The 18,236-nt window shown below is 32.0% G+C and overlaps 1 protein-coding gene across 2 annotated transcripts; it reads left to right on the forward strand.

Annotated features, from left to right (window-relative positions):
* Window positions 1-867: 867 nt before the first annotated feature.
* LOC108478695 (phragmoplastin DRP1C-like) lies at window positions 868-16,605 on the forward strand. Of its 2 annotated transcripts, XM_017781168.2 has the most exons (16): window positions 868-1,206; window positions 1,302-1,365; window positions 1,727-1,831; window positions 2,840-2,941; window positions 3,892-3,942; window positions 4,048-4,109; window positions 10,588-10,678; window positions 10,786-10,850; window positions 11,199-11,393; window positions 11,514-11,633; window positions 11,730-11,800; window positions 12,300-12,525; window positions 13,700-13,750; window positions 14,184-14,454; window positions 14,747-14,886; window positions 16,311-16,605. In XM_017781168.2, exons 1-16 carry the CDS (start codon window positions 1,075-1,077, stop codon window positions 16,434-16,436), a joined length of 1,872 nt encoding a protein of 623 aa, XP_017636657.1. In that variant the 5' UTR covers window positions 868-1,074; the 3' UTR covers window positions 16,437-16,605. The 2 variants fall into 2 exon arrangements, with proteins under 2 accessions (XP_017636657.1, XP_017636658.2); XM_017781169.2 differs by lacking the exon at window positions 3,892-3,942 and having other exon boundaries at window positions 16,311-16,589.
* The last annotated feature ends 1,631 nt before the right edge of the window (window positions 16,606-18,236 follow it).

The following is an 18,236-nucleotide window of genomic DNA, read 5'->3' on the forward strand; positions in this document are numbered from 1 at the left end:
AGGGGCTTAATTGGTTTTTGAAAAATTTTGAGGGTCTTTTTATGCATTTTGAAGTTCAAGTACCTAACCGAGTGAAAAAGTATGGGCTTAATTGTTTTTTTGAAAAAGTTTGAGGGCCTTTTTGATGTTTTTTGAAAGTTCAAGTGTTCAATTAAGTGCAAAAAAAAAAGGAGTGACTTAATTACTTTTCTTGAAAAAATTTGAGGATTTTTTACACCTTTAAGCCAAATTTAATTCATTGGCTTTGAGTTTGAACTTTTAGAAATTGTAATTAAGTTTAATTTTATTGATTGAACTTGAGTAATTTACTTAAATTTATCTATTAAAATAAAGTTATATTAATCAATTAAATTTTAGTTTGGTAGGCATTGATATTATTACCGATGCAGGTTCGGACGCTCTAACGTATGTGCAAATTGGTAGGGATATGAATAGTTGTATTAAATTTTTAAAGCAAATTTATTGTTAAATTTTTAGTTTCTTGTTGCAATGATATTTTCCTAAATAATAATATTGTTATTCATAATTTTTTATTTTAATTAATAATGGTTTTAATATTTAATTAATAATTTTTTTATTTTAATTAATAATTTTTATTTTAATTAATAATTTCATTTTTACTGTCACTATTTATATAGTAACTATGGCATACAAGCTTATGGTGTAGTGTTATAACTAAAAAAAGATATTTTACATTTTAATTTTTTCTAAATTAGAAATAATTTTATAAATATTAAATTTATAATTGATTAACAAACAGAGCAGGGTTTAATAGTTAAATATCCAAACAGAGGATTAGTTTTAAAAATAGCACATTTAAAGTTTTTTTTTATCTTTTTTGGCCAGAGTACATATACAGTTGAGAAAAAAACAAAGCACATATAAATATAAATAGTCAGCCATGCAAAACATCACTTTCGTTAAAAATTGTTTCGCCGTTTATTATCGTCCTCTCTCTCTCTCTCTCTGAATCAAAACTTCCATTTCCAAGTTTTGTAATCCGACGTAGGAGCATCCATTTCGATCCCACATTGTCTTCTCCAATCCAAATCCCTCTATTATTTTGGGTAAAAAATGGCGACGATGACGAGCTTGATTGGGTTGATAAACAAGATCCAAAGAGCCTGCACCCTCCTTGGCGATCATGGTGGCCAAGGAATGTCTCTCTGGGAAATTCTCCCTTCTGTTGCTGTTGTTGGTGGCCAGGTCAAAATTCCTTTTTAATCCATTTATTTATTTATTCACGTTTTGTTTTTACACAATTGTCTTCTTTTTCTTTTTTTTTTCAAATGGAAAATCAGAGTTCTGGGAAATCTTCGGTTTTGGAGAGTGTTGTAGGGAGAGATTTCTTGCCTCGTGGATCTGGTAATTTTTTTTTATTTCTTTTCCTGGAATTTGGAATTTTAATAATAGAATTTAAAAAAAAAAGGAAAAATAGAACACTTAAATGTTGGTTCTTGGTACTTAAAAGATCTTTTTTTTTTTAAGTAAACAATTATAATGCAGTTTTATCACTTATTAGTTTAGCTAAATATATCATTTGAAAGGTGTTATGGATCATGACTAAATTGGAAAGGATCCACCACGATCTGTATTCTAGATTCCATATCATGCTTATGCTGTGATTTATGATTAAAAATGACATCCACCCATATACCATGCGAAGTTGGTTATGATGAAGAACGTACTCCTTTCAAAATCTAACTTCTTGTTCTTGCTCTATAAGGCATTGTTACTCGGAGGCCATTGGTATTGCAACTTCATAAGACAGAATCTGGGACTGAATATGCAGAGTTTCTTCATGCACCAAAGAAGAGATTCACTGATTTCGGTATTTCCATCATGGTGCTCGATATTCATTTAAACTTTTGAATTTGTTATCTATCCATCTTCTCGAAATTATTAACTTACTTTTTGGTGTTTATGTTGCTTTCTTGGGTGATCCATGCATGAAATTCATTAACTTCTTTCTGGGGATGGGATAAGTTTATATGTACCAGAGACCGAATAATAGGACTTCTTTGATACAGAAGTGCAACATTTTTTTTATGCTGGGACAGAGTTCTATCCTGTGATTTATAGGATATAGACTGAGTTTGAGATTTGTGTTCTTCTGGATTAATCTTCAGATGCAATGTATATGTCAAGTATTGCATTATGTTACTATAGACAGCTTCTTTTTCCATCACTTTTTGAAGTAACAGTGCTTGCCCAGGAATCCAGTTATTTGATAAAAAGAAAAGAGAACAAAAATCCTTCCATTCCATGATTGAGGTATAATTTATAAAAAGAATTTTTCAGTTGAGTAGAAGAAACAATCATGGCATTCTTGTAAGAGGCTCTGCAGTTGTAGCTCTGAAGGAGTGACATTAATTCGGAATCTTCTATAAAGTCTACCAGCGTAAACCATATTGCGTTGGCTTCATAAATGTTAGGTTTGATTGTTGCAAACCATGACAAGTGTTGCGTTGGTATCCTATTTTGGGTAATAATCAGAGATTGATGGTCATCCCATGCAACAAAGCACTTAATAAGCCTCGAACAACCATGCAAGTAGCTGTGTAATGGTAAATTCAGACTGCAGAGTAATAAGCTTGAACAATTTCCTCCAAGATGAAACTGTTTTCTTTCATTTCCTCACCAACATTATTGTTGCCAGTTTCTAGTTCCTTAATATATCTTCTCCATATATCCATATAATGACTGTTTACTTTAAAAATGATTTTGCTGCCCCATACTTGGTCAGATTTTTTTTTCCATTACTCATTTCTTTTCATGTTCTTGGTTTATCAAAATTCAGGTGATTTTATTATTAATAACGAAAATACTGTTTATGCAGTTGCTGTTCGTAAGGAGATTGCAGATGAAACAGATCGAATAACTGGGAAGACAAAGCAAATCTCTAATATTCCAATTCACTTGAGCATATATTCTCCAAATGGTCTGCACTTATGCCACCCTCTTAACTATACAATGAACGAAGTTTTTCTTTTCTTTTATCAGATAACCAGATACAATAATGCATATCTACTTCCATTATCAACTTGAGCATATATTCTAGTGGATCATTCTACTGAGCACACTAAATTGTGCTCTTATTATAAGATTGTTCCATTATCAACTTTGATGATTTAGTCATCGAAAAATGGAACATGGGTGAATTTTTTTGTTTACAATTATACAGGAACTGAACACATTTGTGGAAATTATGATTCTACTGTCTCCATCCCATTTGTATTGTGATCCCCTTCTCTCTCTCTCTCTCTTGTTAAATATTGCTCAATCAGTTGTTTGCTCATTCCTTTGTTGTTCCTCTGAGGAAAGTAAAATTGGGGACAAGTACGCCAGGTTTTCAAGTTTTAAGGGCCAAATATAACTGGATGTTTTCCTCTCTAAATATATACATGAAATAGAGAATAAAACTGTTTGTCTAAATCATAAATGTAATTTCCATAAATATGACTCTCTTCATCGATTGTTGCTCATCATACACTTTTGAGTACGATCATGTCATGAGGATCATTACCTGTTAACAGATAAAAGTGCATTGCGTCAAAACTCATACCAAGTACTTCCATCAGGAGTTTCTTTGAAGGAAACCCGGTAATGGTGGTGTTCTGCACCTCTTGGTAGTACCTCTTTGCCTGGAACTTATATATGGCTTTGCCACTGTTTCATTTTAACTGTGTGACAGTGTGTATTGTTGCATTATGATTTGGTTTTTGATGAGATTTTGTTCCTATGCTTATTCTTTTAGTTCTTGTTTTCTTAAGTCCCCCGTGGTAAAGTCTTGATTTCCTTTTGGTTGATCATTACGTCTTTGGTTAAGCCTTTTAAGGTGTTTACTGGTTCGATTTCTATGACTATAATGTGTCTGGTTTTATTTGGCAGTTGTCAACTTAACACTTATAGATCTTCCTGGGTTGACAAAAGTTGCTGTAGGTAATAACAATAGTTTTTATTTTTTAACAAACTAAGATTTGATCTCCCTCTAAGCACGCAACACAGAATCATTAATCGTGAAGGACGTGTCTATGGTTTTTGCAGAAGGACAGTCGGAGACTATAGTCGAAGATATTGAAAACATGGTGCGTACTTACGTTGAAAAGGTGAGTTACTTGACTTTCTGATATCTTGAAGGGTGACGTAGTCTTTTCAATGCTAGATGTATTTGGCTCGGATATACGATAATCTTACAACGAACAAGAAAGATGAACTCAATCAAAAGTACGAACCTGTAAGTCTGGGAAACAAGTGATCATTGTAGTCCATTATTTATCCCAATTTGAGAGAATACGATGATTATCTAACACACGATGAAAAGATGGATAGACACAGAATTTGACCAATTAACCCAGGATGGATTAAACTGCTATGTCCTAATTAGTACATTCACAATGATAAAATGGATAGATTAACCTGCTATGTTTAATTAGGAACATATGCACAATGAAAAGATGGATAGACACAGAACTTTTTGTAACCATTTGATTCAGGATAGATTAAACTGGTACATTTCAATTAGGAATAGATGCACAACTATACAATAGATGATTATTAGACTGGTTTAGGCTTCCACATTTCACAGACATTGTTTAACGATCAATTTTCATTAATAAAAGGGTTAAGTCATTATTTGGGGCTTGAATTTGGCAATTTTTTTACATTGGTGTCTGAAATTTTTTTTTGTCCAAGTCCAGATCTTGACAATTGTTTCTACTTGGGATTTGAACTTGACAAATTTTCCCACATTGGGACTTGAACCTTTTTCTTGTTCAAGTTAAACCCTAAACATGGTAATTATTCTCATATTGGGTCCTAAACTTTAGGTTTTCAAGGACTAAAAAAAATTTAAGTCCCAATATGGGAACATTTGCCAAATTCAAGGTCTAACTTGACCAAAAATAGTTAAAAAATTTCAAGCCCCAGTGTGAGAAAAGTTACCAAATTCAAGCCTCAAAATGTGATTTAACCCTTAATAAAATTGTCAACGTGTGATATGTCTCTCTACCATGGAGCAGTGATGGAACTTCTATATCATTCAATCTTCGGGTCTAATAGGTGCCACTTCGCTAAATAACTCATCCTTACAGGGAATATGGCCATTATTATGATATTATAGGATTACTATGTTTTCACCATAAATTTTCTCTGTTTAGATTTATCTATAGGTAATAGGAGCCATTGCTGACTAAGATCGATCAATTATAATCACAAGTTTACCTCCTTAGTTGCTATCAAATTTTCAAATCTGTTTAAAGTGTCTTTAAAGTTCCTAGCATGGTGCCAACCAAGGCTGGTTCTTCTAAAATGGATTAAGATGATAACAAACTTGTTGATCATCCTATCTAAAACCAAACTGAGAATAGATAGATAGTCCATAAACGTTGGTTGATACCGCTTAATACTTCTCCCCATTTATAGGACCAATACTAATAATTGAAACAAATTGGCATCACCTAAATATAATAAGATTATGAGAAACCTCAAACTTAAGTGGTACAATTTACAGTTTTCTCACGTTTAGGCATTGTTGAGCATCCAACCTCAATCCAATTGGAAATAGAAGAGGCACAACTATAATATACGACTTCATGAAACCTAATACTTAAGAGAATTACATAACATTCCCCATTTATAGCTCATATTGCCTACATGTGAACAACCACACTAGGGGTCGTGTACCTTACATACGATTAGGCGAGAAGAACAACATTACAAAACCTAGGTTTTTATACCAACAACCACACCAGAGGCCGTGCACCTTAAATAGGATTAGGCAGGAAGAGTAACATTACAAAACTTGGGTTTAGATACCATGTTCAGCATCTGACCTTAACTCAATTGGTAATAGGTGAAATGAAGGAATGAGAGGGACGCGTGTGGAATAGGATCGCAAAATTGTTCAAGTCGCAGCTCTGGCCTAGGACTCTAAACGAACAGAAAAACACTTAGCTCAACTCAACTTGAAATGCAAACAATCCAAGTCAGAATTAGAAGAGCAGCAACAAAAATCAAGTAACAAAAGAATAGGGAGACCGAATTAAGAATTAAAGCTCTTGAAGGAATCCAAGTCAATTAAGGAAACACTTGTTCTTGATGAATGTCAAACGAAATCAAACTGCCAATTAAGTGAAAACAAACGGTTAGAACATATTTGAAGAATAAAGACTAAAACCGAATGAAATCACAAGAAAGATTAAAGGGAAAGTTCAGATAGCCAAGAACAATTGAAACCCCAGTATTCGAAGTGATTCAGGCGTCATTGATGAAGAAAAAGTTGTCGAATTGATATCTAAATAAAAGAAACAAAACAAATTAGAACTTAAATGAAAACAAATGGAAAAAGAAACCCAACAGCAAAGAAAGGTAGGAGCAGCCAAAAAAAGTCCAAGAATGAGTAGAACAAGGTTTCTCAGAAGAGAATAAATCGTTCTTGAACTCTAAAGAAGCCTCTAAGCATACTGAAACAAAAATAACAAAGCAATTTAGTAGAATGAAAAATTAAGCCGAAACCAAAGTGTTTTGTAACAAAAGATTTCAAACAACAAGAAAAGCAAAAGAACTCTTATTTTTGGATGATTTTCTATAAGAGAAGATAAGAGAATGCCCTCTTGATTGAAACAAGACTTAGAATTAAGTAAATTCAAATATTAGATTCAAAACAACAAGATCGAAATGGAAAAACAAAGAAAAGAAAAGCGATGGAAAAGGTGAGATTGGCCTATAGAAGCCCTAGTAAGCATAGGAAACAAGGTGAATCTTGTAACACCCCAAACCCATCTCCGTCACCGGATTAGAGTTACAGAGTATTACGACACATATTGAAACATTTAACATCATTAAACCATTCATATATTAATCTAAATATCAATAATCAAAACTAAATATTATTCATAGCATAAATACATTTAAGGGCCTAAAATCGAATTTACGGGACCCTAAAAATAATTTGAAAACAACCAATGACTAATTTGAATCAAAACAGAAAAACATAACAAATTTTGAAAATTTTGTTAACAGGGGTCACACGGCTATGTGACAGAGCTCAGACCGTGTGGCTTAGGGACATAGCTGTGTGGCTACCTCACACGTCTGTATGCTCAAACCGTGTAACTAACTGTGGTCGTGTGAAAAATCCTGCACCTATTAATAAGGCACACAGCTGTGTGACAGTCTGTGCTCTAAGCCGTGTGCACCTTAAAAAGCTTCCAAAACAAGACAAACTTTCATCCTAAACTTAGGTACTGAACCAAATCAAAATTAAACATTTCCATGCTTTAAAGACACATTTAAACAAACTTAAAATATGTCAAAACATTCAACCTAAGTGCCTAACCAATATATCATCATTGAAACCACAATTCAATTATCAACCTCAATTCACATGTCACACCAAACTAATTTGCATTCAAGTTCATAAGATCATACATATAGCTAATGTCAAACTTACTATTTCTTATTATTCATTCACATTCATTCATACCATTATTCAAACATTTATATAAGTTTTATATCAAATGACCAAAACAACTTTATATGAACATATTCACACCAAGATTAAAGGCATATACACAAGCAAGCTAATACTAATCTTAAGCATCTTTGCATCAATCTCATATGTAACACATGTAGTAAATATTTAAAACATATAAAAAATACACCTATTACATGTCATATAACCTAAAATAAGCATACCAAAATCTATCAAAATGTATCTAGATAGTGTGATCTTCAAGTTGATCCAATCACCCAACTCCACAAAAAATTATCTACAAGGAACATGAAAAATGACACGAGTAAGCTTCAATAGAGCTTAGTAAGTTCAACGGTTGATTAAATAAAACTTACCGTATAAATATAGCTATTTCATTAACAAGATTAAAAAATAATAAATCATGTCAATCACAATCACTCAACAGGTGAGTTTATACACATAAATATATACAAGTTGCAAAATATATTTATTCACATGAGATCATTCAATATAAAGTCACGATATACATTCAGAAGACCATGTAAACACTTATAAGATTTAATAACATGTCATATAACCATTGGAAAGTTGCTCGATGAACGGTATAAACAGGTTCGGATATGCGGTTAACCATTAAAACACACTAGAACGCTCAAATGAGCCAAGCCAACCAAAAACATACATGAGCACCAAGTGCCAAGCCAGTAGGCTTTACATCTGCTCTCAAAAACACACCAGAATCACTATAAATATAACATGATAGTCCGCAAAAAAAGTTGGACATCGGTATATTCAATAGTAAGTATCAAATCAAAAGTCATTATCTCATCGCAAGTCAACCTCGTACTGCGCGCAATATAACCTATTGGCATGCCAATTGTATCCTATCCGATGTTCAATTTATTGTCTTGCCTTGTATCAGTTTATAACAATTCCAACATATAAAGATATATTTAACATATCACAACTCAAAATTCAATATAATATTGCAAATTATATCTTATAAAACCATATAAACTTACTAGGGCTAAAGCGTAGAATTAGTAAAAGTTTAAGAACTAATCAACAACTTTCCTTTTCCTTAATTATCAACTTGATCTTGATATATAAAATAGTTTATTTCATTTTATTAGCTTCAATTTCATATTTTATTAAATTTAGTACATAGTCCTTTTATTTATAATTTTTATAATTGTCTCAAATTTTTATATTTTATTCAATTTAATCCTTAATATTAAAATAAGCTAATTTTCACAATTAGCTCGTATACTCGTTTTTGCCAAACGTTCAACCCTATATAAACAGCCCTTAAATTATGAATTTTTTTCAATAAAATCCTTCCAATTTCACATTTTATCTATTCAATCCCTAAACTTAAAACGATACAAATTTACTTTACAAAATAGTTCAAATCCATCATTAGGCTCAAGCATAAACATTAAGAAAACTCCAAAAACAATAATAGTGAATTTTTAAAACTTTAACAGTATTACAAATTAGTCCCTAAACTAGCTAAATATTATTACAACGATCCTAAAAATGTAAAATTCATGAAAAATGAATGTCAAATAAACTTACATGCAAAGAAAATAGCAATACCGAAGCGACTTAAAATCTATGGATTTTCGGTGGAGAGACTTAAAATGGAAGAGGTGACAACCTGTTCTTTTCTTTTTTACTTTTATTATTTTAATTATTTTAACTTTATTTTAATTAAAATTCCTTACAAAACTTACTAATGCGGGCCACTATCACCACTTATGGTATATTTGCCATTAAGATCTCCTATTTAACTATTTAAACCTTTTAACTAATAATAATCAATATTGATTAATTTTTACATCCTTTATAATTTAGTCCTTTTTTAATTAACCTATCAAACATCAAAGTTTCTTAACCAAATTTTAATACTATACTAATGATCTCGTAAATATTAAATAATTAATATTTACACACTAACACGTCAGAATTGTGATCTCGAAACCACTATTTCTGACACTATTAAAAATTAAGTTGTTACAAATAGACAATTCCCAACTCTAATTTCCCCTTCGAAGCTTGAAAATGATTTAAAAGTGGATGATCAATGAATGAATAAATGGGGGGAGGGAGGAGATTTGGAGTGTGTCAACTAAGCATGACAACTTATCAAATAACAAACTATTAATATGTGAAAGTAAATCTAAGTGTGAAATTGAGTGAGAAATTTGTCCAAGGGTCTAAATGGGTCCTTCGGTCGAATTTTTACATGTTGATCCACTAATTAATTAAAATTGGATAAAAATTTTAAAATATTTACAAATTGGTCACTTTGATAATTTGATAATTTGATTTGATATTCAAATAAGTCTTTCTTGAAACTTCATTATGGCTTTTGGATATCCCATTGATTGGTTTTCAAGAACTTGGACTTATGATTCATTCACTTCCGAAATTGGCTCTCGTACATGTAATTCATCACACACAAGTTTTAAGATTCGGTTTCTTGAGTGAAGAATTTCAAGATTTGAAATCTTGATTTTCTTGATTCTTGAAATCTCCAAAACTGTATAATTGGACCGAGACTCGTTCCTTGATTTTTTGGAAAACAAGAAAGTGAATTTTGATTTTTTTTTTCTTTTGTATGCGCGTCTAGGGCCTTTGTAATCCCGTTCACTCTTACTTTTAATTTGTTTGACCTTTAATCTCATTATTGAGCCTTGAGGTAGTATAAACTAATTACGTTCATGAATCTAAAATTGGATGTTGAGACACGCATAATGTAGTGAGTCATCTTTAATACAAGCCCACAAGAAACCTGATAGTTTATAGCTGAAGTATAACCCCACTTAACATGCGTGACCCAGACAGTTAAAAAAAAGCGTTTTACACGTGGAGAAAAAGACTGGATCATAAACATCAAAGGACAAACAACATAAAAAATTGTGCAAGAAACAACATTTTGCTTTGACAACATATTATGCCATCAGACTGAGAACAACTGATCTTAGTTTTGGCCCTAATGTCTTCAAAAAACAACATTTAGATTGTCTTTTGGCCCTAATATAACATCTCTTGCACCTTCATTATGTTTCTTACAGAGTTTCAGTTTGAAATTTTCAATTTTGTAGCCTAACTGCATCATATTGGCCATTTCTCCTGCTAATCAAGACATTGCCACTTCAGATGCCATAAAGCTTGCAAGAGATGTTGATCCGTCAGGTATTCTAAAAATTAGCTTTATGCATGTATACTCCTCTGAAGCATTGCTATGCAATAGGAATTGTCCAATGAGCGAGGAGATTAACATTTTTTCATAATATTTTCAGGTGAACGAACTTTTGGTGTGCTAACAAAACTTGATCTTATGGATAAGGGAACAAATGCCGTGGACGTATGTATTTAACCATACATACCGCATCAGTTCCTTGATCATAGAAAGCATGCATAATATCTACTGCAAATGTTATATCTACATAGCAGTTTAGACAAAATCATCCTCAATGGCATGGAACATTATTACCACCTAAGTCCATGGTTTATGCCATCTCTTCTTATTTTCTAAGACATTCCTCTTGGAACTATTTCTTTCATTTTATTTTTCTTTTGAATGTAGTATATACTTGTGTATGGTTGTGTGGCATTGGTGCATCATGATACTAAGATGTAACATCAGTTAGAAAAACTCCCATGTAGATGTTAAACCCATAAACATTATAATTACTCGATATAAGTCTTTCAGGTTCTAGAAGGAAGGGCATACAGGCTTCAACATCCTTGGGTTGGAATTGTTAATCGTTCTCAAGCTGACATAAATAAGAATGTTGATATGATTCTTGCTCGTCGAAAAGAGCGTGAATATTTTGAAACAAGCCCTGATTATGGGCACTTAGCAAGTAGGATGGGATCAGAGTATCTTGCAAAACTATTGTCTGAGGTCCTTTTCAACTTTTTATTTTAATTATTTGAATTAATTTTAATATTAATAACTCACAAAAGCTTGTACATCTCTCTAAATGAGTCCTTATCTTTATTTTTTTATACTCTTCTATTGCAGCATTTAGAGCTTGTTATCAGGCAGCGCATACCAAGCATCATTGCTTTGATAAATAAGACCATTGATGAGCTCAATGCAGAGTTGGACCGTATTGGCAGGCCTATTGCAACTGATGGAGGGGTAAACAGTTTAGATCTTTCAGAACCGGCTTGCTTAGTTTTGAACGGGATACTTCCTCAGTCTAGTTCACTTTAGTTATATTAAATGTATGTACAGGCCCAGTTATACATGATTTTAGAACTCTGTCGTGCATTTGACCGTGTCTTCAAGGAGCACCTGGATGGAGGGTAAGGGTAAAGTACATAATTTTTAGCTTTTTAGTACTCAGCATTGAAACTTCTATACTAGTTCGTCTTGATTTATTTTTTTCCAGTTTACACCCGTAGTTCTTATCTCAAAATTTCTACTTGCTAATTTCAATCTCTAAGTAATGAGAATGAGACGTAATTCTTTAGAACATTCCCGTATTGGGATGTGTCTAGTGATTTATAAGACTTGCAATTAAGGAAACATATCATGCAATCAAATAAAGCTTCAGTTCTGACCTATGACTATCGACTATACTTAGGAATTAGAAAGTCTTTCTACGGTTACTAGTCGGTGTTGTCTGTTTGGCTCTTGTATGGAGTATCTCCAACTCTTAGAGACAGTCAACTATAAAAATTAACATACATAAAAAGTTCTATGACATTACTGTCTTATCTTATGAAGTATATTTTCTATTAATGTGGTTAGCTGTGCCAGTTCCTGTAGTATAATTCTAAAAACAGTAAGTAATTGGTTCAGGCGACCTGGTGGGGATCGGATATTTGGAGTTTTTGACAACCAATTGCCAGCTGCTTTGAAGAAACTACCCTTTGATCGTTATCTTTCATTAAAAAATGTCCAAAAAGTTGTCACAGAGGCTGATGGCTATCAGCCACATTTGATAGCTCCAGAACAAGGATACAGAAGGCTGATTGATGGTGCTATCAGCTATTTCAAAGGGCCCGCTGAAGCCTCCGTGGATGCCGTAATGTTCTTACTTGTGTTGTAGTTGGGATAACTTTCAATTCAGAGTCATGAACTTATGATAGATGCAAACAGAAATTACTTTTACATCGAATAAACACGCTCAAACAGACACATTGTTATTACATTTGGTTCTGCTAAAATAGTCAAGTGATTCCTTTGTAGGGGTAAACGGTGAGCATTTGTGAGTTTTTTTCCCTTGGACTCTTCAAAAGTTCAATCATATGTGTTTCTAGTTGCACACAAAATGCTAGAGAAACTTGAAGGAAATAAGTAGTTACTGAAACTACAAGGTATTATCTACTTGTTCTTACTTTCTCGCTAGGGATGGCAAAGGAAACTACAGATTGAACTTATTATTATTACTGTAGAGATTAAAAAAAGAATAAGACTATATCCGTCAGAGAACTTCCAAGAGGGGAAAAGGTCAAAACCTCTTAGACATGAGAGGGCTTATGCTTTGGCATCCTCTATGAAGGTAGATTTGTAGTAAAGGGTTTTCAAATATTTGAGGTTTGTGTTTCTAAGCTTTTTTTCCCCTCTCCCTCCTATTTGAAATGGTGTAGCTTCTTGAAAAGAGTATCAAACTTGAATAAGGGGACCTATTTAGGATCACATTGTATGGTGTTGGTTTGTCATGTAGACGACCAGGAAGATTTATTAGAACTCTTGACGCATGCTATTTGTGGATGTGGAAATCAAGGGATGAAGACTAGTATTTGGTAAAAAGTTTTTGGGAGTAATTATGTTGATTGAGGTTTGTTACAAATATTTTAGTAATAATTTATTGACTAATGGTTGGTAGAGATAATTTATAAGTATTGCATCTTGTAATAATGCCCATTATTAGGATCTAATAATATCATGCTTTGTGATAATTCCCTGTCTTTAGGAATTTAGCAAGTATAAATAAGATTCTTTTTTTTTCTCTCTCTAAAAAATTCTCTTTCATCCTCTTTCTCAACAAACTCGTTTTCTCCCAAATTTCTCTTTCTTATAGGATTGGTCCTCACAAGTCTAGCTCTAATAAGAGGGTCATTTGAGCCTTTGTTTCTATTTGTGTGTTGCTACTTTTTATTATCAATGTCTATTGATTCTTTTCTAAGTTTGTTAAAAGTGAAATTATTATATGACTCTTATTCTGACTGTTGAATGCCATGTGCTTTGATCTTTAGGTGCACTATGTATTGAAAGAACTTGTAAGAAAGTCGATAGCTGAAACACAGGTAGACAAATCTTGCTGCAGTATTTCTTGTTTTGTGCTGTCAGTGTGAAAGCAGTAGAACTTAATCCCACTGGCATTTTTATATATTTTTTGTCATATACTTTGAAGTCGCAGCAAGCTGTTGAATTTACAAGAAATCTTGCATCTCGTTCACTTCATATTAAAGCGGATTACTATAGGCTTATCATCCGAGGTTAAACAAAATATTTTACCTTAACGAATACACAAGTAATTCTTCTAATTATGACATTTTTCTTGAGTTGGAAGAAAAGAATCTAGATAACGAGGACAATAAAAATGAATTCAGCTACAATGATAATCTACTGCTTCCTTTCAATAAAAATAAAAAGATGATTTCTAAAGTTTCTTTCTGAAATGATTCTAACTACTTATTGGATTACTGTAGATAACATGCAACTTCAATTTAAATGCAGGAATTGAAGCGATTTCCATCGCTTCAAACTGACATAGCTACTGCTGCAAATGAATCTTTGGAAAAATTCCGTGATGAAAGTCGTAAGACAGTTTTACGGCTAGTGGAGATGGAGTCCAGTTACTTGACAGCCGATTTTTTCCGGAAGCTTAATGCTGAACCAGAGAAGAACCTAAACCCATCTGACAAGAAAAAAAATGCAGAACCAGACAAGAATCCAAACCAATCTCACACTGGTGACCGTTTAAATGAAAGTTATCTCAGAAGGATTGGTATATGAACTTTTATATGTTGATCTTTTTTTAGCTCAAATTGACATATATGGTGATCTACGATCCACTAACACTTAATTTAGACAAATATTTCAACAGGATATGACCTTCCAAATACAATTAAAAACTTGGAAAATGTCGAGCCTGCCTGTGTCAAGTTATAGTTCCTAAATTCAAGCTATTCTTGGAATTAAGGAAATTCCTTGATTCTAACATTATCAGTCCATTTTAGTGGTGATGGTTTCTCCTTAAGATGTTGAATTGCTGACTTAAACTTTGTTGCTTGGTACAGGATCAAATGTTAATGCTTATATAGCCATGGTTTGTGATACATTGAGGAATACTATACCGAAGGCGGTGGTTTATTGCCAAGTCAAGGAGGCCAAGAGGTCACTGCTGACCAACTTTTATGCCCAAGTCGGAAGTAGAGAGGTAAATTATTTTAAAATATATTACACTTTCAACTATGTTGCACTAACTTTGTTTGAAGAGGTATCAATGTCTTGACATATTTGAATATATACTCCAACCATCTTTTAAATATGTGAAAAAATCTACAAAAATTGATACCTAAATTCAAGTAACATTCGAGAAATTTGAATTTAAGACTATACTAGTTATTTGTGGGGTCTGGATTCAACTTATATGTTGCTTATTTTGGTATACTTGATTAAGAAATTTAAGGTATACTTTATTGAGAAATTTAAGGTGAGTAAAACTTGATTTGATTCAAAAAATAAATTTATATTTCGAGTTAATCGAATTGAGCTATTCGAGTTAACTCGAATAAATAATTCGAGTTTCGAATTCGAATCGAGTTGAATTTTACAACTCGAATCATTCAAATAACAAATTGGTGTAAATACCTCTTTGTCCCTGCCAATTTTGAAAATGAATAAATTGGTTTCTCTCAAGTCTCCACAAAATTATAAAAAAATTCAAAGTAATTTTAAAATATTTAAAATATTTATAAAATTTCCAAAAAATTATATTTTTTAAAAAATTATAATAATTTTAAAAAATTCTAAAGAATATACAAAGAAAGTTAAATTTTAAAAAAATTAAAATAATAATTTTGAGACCTAAATAAGTTAATTAAGATCATAATAAAGTATCTTCTTTTTTTTTGAAAAATTTTTCAAATATATATAATTTCAAATTTATATGCTCTAACATGGAATTAGTTATATTGTAATATGACTTTAATTTAACATGTTTAATTTTTATAACTCGAATAATTTTATTTGATTCAAAAAAATTCATATCAAGTTAAGATGACAAAATAGGACTCATCAACTCTATTAATACAAAAAATTCCTTAGAGAAATCAAGTTAGTTTCAATGTTATTTAGACCGTTCATTTTTCCCTGAGTATGAAAATATGATCATTTAAATATATGAAAAAGCTTTAAATAGATTAAGGAGACGTCAAATATGAAAAATTAGATTAATTCTCCATTTAGATTGCATTGATTTCTAGAGAACAAACTCATGAATACATATAGATCAATTGCCATGTAGAACGAGGTTGAACCTCAAAAATTATCAAACATACAAAATTTGTCTTTATATAAAAGATCTAACTTAAGAAAATAGTGGGTGAACTAATAGCTACATTACTTGAATTTAGATATGAGTGTTAGAAACTGAGTATGTGGTGAGATGAGTTTGATTAAAATATTTTAAATTTCTAGAAAGATCCTTTGAGTTGTTAGATTTGACTATTCATGCTTGTATTGTGATTGCATATTTTCTCGCTTAAAATATTTCATGATTTTTTTATGGGTTACTATAAATTTTACCATTTCGTATGTATTGGTGTGATGTTGTTATGCTAAAAAAGGTGTGGGGTGCAGAAGGAAAGACTGAGTGCAATGTTGGATGAAGACCCTCAACTGATGGATAGGCGAATTCAGATTGCCAAACGTCTGGAGCTTTACATATCCGCAAGAGATGACATTGATGCTGTCTGTTGGAAGTGATTCCCTTTTCTTCTCTCTATTATTCCCATAGATTTTCTTTTTCTTTTTCTTTTTGGTCTAATTTCTAAATCATAGCAATCTTTTAAAAAAATAAAATTCAAACTGCTCTGCTTCATTTGAATGATAATTGAGATTGATTTGAATATGATAAAAGAATAGTTTTTCAATTGGAAATCGATTAGTGTTATTTTTTTGATATGATAATATCAACTTCGACCGATCCAAAATGCATAAAAAAAAATTTAAACCCAAATAAGTTGAAAAAACAAATCTTCCAAATAAAATGGCCCATGCATATTTCAAATATGCCACCTTCGCGTTATTTATTTTATATCAAGGTAAATTACGCCAATAGTCATCTAGGTTTCATTTCAATCACTCAATTTTAGAAAAATAATAAAATATCACTAACGTTATCAAAAATTGACAAATCAACCATTTATTAACATTTTCTGTTACTATCTTAACTGGACCGCTGATGTGGCAAGTTAACTAGCTGATATGGCCAAGTAACTTGCCACGTTGAAAACCTAATTAACCCAATTAGCTAACGTGGCAAATTGACATGGAATTTACCCAAAATTTACCTAAAATAGGGCCCTGAAAGGGGAAAAAAATTTGGCAAATGGAACCTAGAAAAGCTCTTAGCTATTATGAAGCTTGATTTTTTCCATAGTAGGAAAATTGAAAATCGACAGTGAAAATATTGAGATTGGTATCAAAACTGTTGATTGGGCTAACATCAAGGGAGATCTCATCACGGTCCATTCATCGGCATCGGTTTGGTCGGAGCTCCTGCTTGTGGCGATGTTATGAAGCATCAAATAAAAATTGACGACAAGTCAGCAAAAACAAAAATACCAAATAGTAAGCATCCAAAATCAAACCAACAAAAAAAGAACAAGAATCCCAAATTGGCTTGCATCAAAAGGGAGAAGAAAAAAAATTAAATTAAAAAGAAGAGAATCAAAAGAGAAGAAACCCACACCCATTTCAGGTTTTGTGAGTTGGAGAACTCAAGCCAGTTTGATAATCCGAGTGGTCAAGAGTCATGGTTGGTCGATGAAAAGCTGTGGCCGAAATATGGTGGTGATCAGACGATGGACAGCGAAGATTTGTTGAAGCCTTGTTCGAAGCTTTAAGGTTTTAATCTTGGTATTTTAAAGGCCTATTGGGAAATCTGAAGTGAGATTTGAGAAGAGACAAAGAGGAGCCATTTGGTGATGACAATTGGCCAGATAAGGTCATGAATGACTGCGGCTAGAGTTAAAAAAAAAAAAGAAGAAGAAGAGAAGAAAAAAATGGATAGAGATTCAACAAATAGAAGTGAACTGAGTGATGGCTCTACCTTGGAGGAACAAAACGGTCGTAGCTAAGATATGTCCATTTCTTCTTTTTCTTCTCCTCTCTTTTTTTTTCTGCTACCCAGCTAGGGCTATAAGGTTGTTTAAATGACAGCTAACACTCCATTAAATGTCATGTCACTTTTTCGTTAGGTCTATAATGAAAAATAGTTAAAAGGACAATTTTTTTATTTTTCGAAAGTAATTTTTTGTCAGCTACATCAAAATTGAGTGAATGTTAGTATAATTTACCTTTTATATTATTTGGGTAAAAACCCCTAACCAACTAAGCAAATAATAAAATATTATTATTTCTACAACCCTTTCCTTGTATCATTTTAAATTGTTAATCAAATATCAAATGCACAAAAACTATCAAAAATATATTACTCAATTGAATTTTCAAAAAATATTGTTCAATTAAAATAAATCACAAAAAAACTATTAATTAAATATT

This window comes from Gossypium arboreum, chromosome 12, assembly GCF_025698485.1.
Source record: "Gossypium arboreum isolate Shixiya-1 chromosome 12, ASM2569848v2, whole genome shotgun sequence".
Classification (NCBI taxonomy): Eukaryota; Viridiplantae; Streptophyta; class Magnoliopsida; order Malvales; family Malvaceae; genus Gossypium; species Gossypium arboreum.